The sequence below is a fragment of the Vidua macroura genome, chromosome 4 (assembly GCF_024509145.1).
Source record: "Vidua macroura isolate BioBank_ID:100142 chromosome 4, ASM2450914v1, whole genome shotgun sequence".
Taxonomy (NCBI): domain Eukaryota; kingdom Metazoa; phylum Chordata; class Aves; order Passeriformes; family Viduidae; genus Vidua; species Vidua macroura.
The window spans coordinates 59722379-59726490 of NC_071574.1; the positions used below are offsets into that span (position 1 = coordinate 59722379).

The 4112-nt window shown below is 62.8% G+C and overlaps 1 protein-coding gene across 1 annotated transcript; it reads left to right on the forward strand.

Moving 5' to 3' along the window:
* Positions 1 to 339: 339 nt before the first annotated feature.
* Positions 340 to 2758, forward strand: NKX3-2 (NK3 homeobox 2). Its single transcript, XM_053975958.1, has 2 exons — positions 340 to 736; positions 1177 to 2758. Exons 1-2 carry the CDS (start codon positions 340 to 342, stop codon positions 1653 to 1655), a joined length of 876 nt encoding a protein of 291 aa, XP_053831933.1. The 3' UTR covers positions 1656 to 2758.
* Positions 2759 to 4112: the final 1354 nt, after the last annotated feature.

Consider the following 4112-nt stretch of genomic DNA (forward strand, 5'->3'; position numbering starts at 1 on the left):
GGCGCGGGGCCGGCGCTGTCGGGCGGCCGTGAGGGATGGCAGCGCCGCCGGCAGAAAAAGCGGAGGGCGGGCGGGGGCGGGACAGAGCGGGGCGGAGGCAGCGCCCGTGCCGCCAGGGACCCGCGGCGGCGCCCGGCGCAGCGCGGTGGCCCCGGTGGCCCCGGCCCTATGGGCGGGCGGGCCGGCAGTGGCGCAGAGAGGCTGCTCCCGCTGGCGCCCGCCCTCCCGGCGGCAGAACAGGGCCCGGCACCGGCGCGGCGGCGGTCGGCGATGCGGTCGCCCAGCTGAAGGCGCGGCACGGTCCGCTGCTCGTCCGCGGGACTTGCCCGTCGCCGGGCCATGTCCGTCCGCGGCGGCAACGCCCTGACGCCTTTTTCCATCCAAGCCATCCTCAACAAGAAGGAGGAGCGCGCCCGCCACGCGGCGGGGCGGCCGCCGCTCCCGGGGGCGGCCGGCGGCTGGCGGCTGTGCGGCGCCGCCGAGGACCCGCCGCTCCCCGCGCCCGCCGCCCGCGCCCCGGCCCCGCGGACGCCGGCGGGCTGGGACTCGGACTCCGCGCTCAGCGAGGACCCCGAGGGCGAGCGGCGCTCCGAGGAGGAGGGCGCCGGTGGCAGCGCCCGCCCCGCAGAAGCCACGGGCGGGGGGCGGCCGGCGGAGGAGGAGGCGCAGCCCCCGGAGGCGGCGGAGCGGGACACCACCGGCCTCAGCGACAGCGAGATGTCGGCCGCCGTCTCAGGTAGGGGCGGCCCCGATGGCGGCTCCTCCGCACCCGCGCGAGGAGGGCGGGAGGGTCCCGGAAGGCTGGGAACGGGAGATGACCGTGGCTCTCCGCCGGCTCCCCGGAGTTGTGCGACAGGCTCGGTTGTGCCGGGGGGGGAGTGAAAACCCGAAACGCGTCCCGCGGGGCGAGGGAGGGCGGATCGGGGAGGACCTTTGGCCCGGCTGAGCCCGCAGCTCGCCAGGGCGCCCGGCGCTTAAAGGAGAGCGAGAAGCCCCGGCCGCCGGCGACGAGGCGGGCAGCGGCTTGGCGGGCTCTCCGCTCGCCCCGTCGCTGCGGGCTGGCCGCAGGGAGCGCGCCTGGCCGCCTGTGCGCGAGTGAGGGCCCCGCGAGGAGCGCGGATGCCGCTGTCCCGGTGCCTGCCTGCCCTGACCGCCGTGCTCTCGCCCTGCCCGCAGATCGCAGCCCTCCGGAGGAAGAGGACGGAGCGGGCAAGTGCGGGAATCTGCTGCCGGGGGAGGAGGAGGCGGCGGCGGCTCCGAAACCGCGGAAGAAGCGCTCTCGCGCAGCCTTTTCCCACGCGCAGGTCTTCGAGCTGGAGCGGCGCTTCAACCACCAGCGCTACTTGTCGGGGCCCGAGCGGGCCGACCTGGCCGCCTCGCTGAAGCTCACCGAGACGCAGGTGAAGATCTGGTTTCAGAACCGGCGCTACAAGACCAAGCGACGGCAGATGGCCGCCGACCTCCTGGCCGCCGCCCCCGCCGCCAAGAAGGTGGCCGTCAAGGTGCTGGTGCGCGACGACCAGAGACAGTACCACCCTGGCGAGGTGCTGCGGCCGCCCTCGCTGCTCTCCCTCCAGCCATCCTACTATTACCCCTACTACTGCCTTCCCGGGTGGGCTTTGTCCACCTGCGCCGCAGCTGCCGGCACCCAGTGAGAGGCACACATACACACCCCCCCGGCCCCGACACCCCCACCATGCACACTGGCAGCCAGGAAACCCATCTTCCCTCTGCTACCCCCCCGCCCATCAATCCATCCATTCAGCTTCTCAAGTCCAGAACCCCAGCTGCAGCTCTCAGTGCCTTGGACAGTATTTATTATTATTTTATTGTTATTTTTATTATTAATATTTTTGGATGGTTCCTCACCCTCTCCTCTTTCAATGTAGGACTTCTTGGCCATCCCCACCCTGACCCTCACTCTGTCCCCATCCCGCCAGCCGAGGACACTTGCAATTCGGCACAACTTGTTCATGGTATCCATGTTGTCAGTGTATTTGGTGTAGACTTTTTGTTTGTTTGTTTTATTTTGCTTCGGATGGGTAGAGACTCGATCTTGTGTGGAGAAAAAGAGAGAGAAAACAAAGGAGAGGAAAAAAAAAGTACAACCCGCAAAACCAAATGCAACTCAAAAGAGGAGATCAAGGACTCCCTCAGTGGATTGTAAGGAAGATTATTTTTGTCGTCTGAGTCCTTGGTCTTCCAACTTGTTGCAAACTGAGTGTGCCTTGTATGGTGCTGAATGTATGGAAGCCTCTTTCAGGTCTCCCTGCTCTTGTTGCCCATGTTATTCCTGTCCTCCATGATTCCTGGCAAAGGATAAATATGTCACAAAAGGGTGAGACTTATATCGAATCTCTGACTTCTTGTTTTCCTTTTTTTCCTGAGATCTTTCCGTGTTTGGGGAGGGAGGAGTTATGGATTTTTCGCACTTTCCAGATGTATTAAAGTTGTTGTTATTTTTATATTCAATGTGAATATTTCTAGTCAGGCTTTTTAAGAAATCGATGTAACAGGAAACTTTAATACCATCAGTGCCTTTTACAATTCTTCTGCAAAGCTCTCCTCCAGGGATGGGGGTTTCTGATCTACTAAGCAATGTAATTACAGTCTCTTTCTTCCAAGGTAACTCGTTGCTTTTTTTCCCCTTCTTTCACCCCCCCCCCAATTTCTCTTTTAATGGCACTGTGCACTCAACTAGATTATTTACTTCAAATGAATTGTGAATGTTTGTAAGCTACCCGCTGTACTTGTTTTGTTGGGGTTTTTTGTTGTTTTTTTTTTTTTTAATTTATAAACTTTAGTTTAACACTTACCTCTGCTGCTTGTGTCATTCCTGAGAGCAGACATGGATTTCCCGAGTGATATTTTTTCCCCGCAGCAGACCTCAGGCCGTAGCTCAGACCACATCCCTCCTTTTCCCACTTGCACAGTGAGGATCGTAGGGCCTGGTGGAGATCTGGTCAGCGCCGATGCCCATTCCCTCTGTGGGAGGCGGAGGGGACCCAGGAGCTCTGGCCGGGTGCCTTAATCACTTCTTTGGCAATGCCTGTCCCAGATGGAGCGATCCCACATCTGCCGGAGAGCCGGGATCACTGGCTGAATTTACAGGTGCAGGTAGCGGTGAGGACGCGGTGCAGTCGAAGGAGCCACTGGGACCTCGAACTGCTTTTCCCGGTCGGTGGCAGCCTCACCGTGCAGGTTGCGGCCCCTCTACCGCGGGCCGTGCCCGTTTAAAACCTTTGCAATCCTAGGCAAGTGCGCGGGTCGGTGGATTGTTTTCTCTCTGCTGGAGCCTGGCAGAGAGATCGAGGGCGCGGGCTCAGGATTGGGGAGCAAGAGGGGGCTTCGACGACCTCGACGAAACTGCCCAGACCGTCTGTATCCCGACACTGCCGCGGTAGCCACTTGGGGCAGCCTCCCGCCTTGGACTGAATCTCCTCCAAGCCTCTGTTGAGAGCCCGGGCCCTCGGCGCGGTGCTGGCGGTTCTCCCCCGTCGTCGGCTGCTGTCCTCGGGCGTCTCCGCCAAGGCTAGCGCTGGCCGAAGGGAAGGGCAAGCAGATCTGGGGTAGGCAGCTTCCCCCGGGGGCCGGGGCCGGGCCGGGCAGTGGCGCTCGGAGGGACCGGACCCGGTGATGGCTGCAGTTGTTTCTTAGCGCCGATGGAGCCCTGCCCGGACCACGCTCACAGGCGGCCGTGTTGCCTGGGCGCCGCTGATTCTTCATCACCGCCGGGTTCTTTCCTTTCCCGCTGGTTCGCATGGGCTTTCGCTGCGGCTCCCGGGCACGGAGTGGCTTGCAGGAAGGCCTGGCTGCCCCTTCGCTTCCCGACCGCTGTGCCTGCAAGCCTCCTCCAGATGCAGCCGGGCTCTTTCCCTGTCAGCCCCTCGCTATGGCCCTCCCTTGCTGTCATTTCGCTTTGCCCAGGCTCGGGCACCCCGCAGGTTAGCTATCCCCACGCTGGCACCTCCAGCAGCAGTGGCTGCCCGTGGGCTGCCCCAGCCCCAGCACGGGCTGGGGACGAGCTCTTTGTTCTCAAAGCCGACAGCCGTCGTGACACCGGAGGAAATGCTTTGGGTTTGGTTTTGCGTGTCGGCCGTCCTGCTGCCGAA

Coding starts and splice junctions, on each gene's coding strand:
- NKX3-2 (XM_053975958.1), top strand. CDS start 340: ATGTCCGTCCGCGGCGGCAACGCCCTGACGCCTTTTTCCATCCAAGCC. Junction 737..1,176: donor GATGTCGGCCGCCGTCTCAG/GTAGGGGCGGCC, acceptor CCCTGCCCGCAG/ATCGCAGCCCTCCGGAGGAA.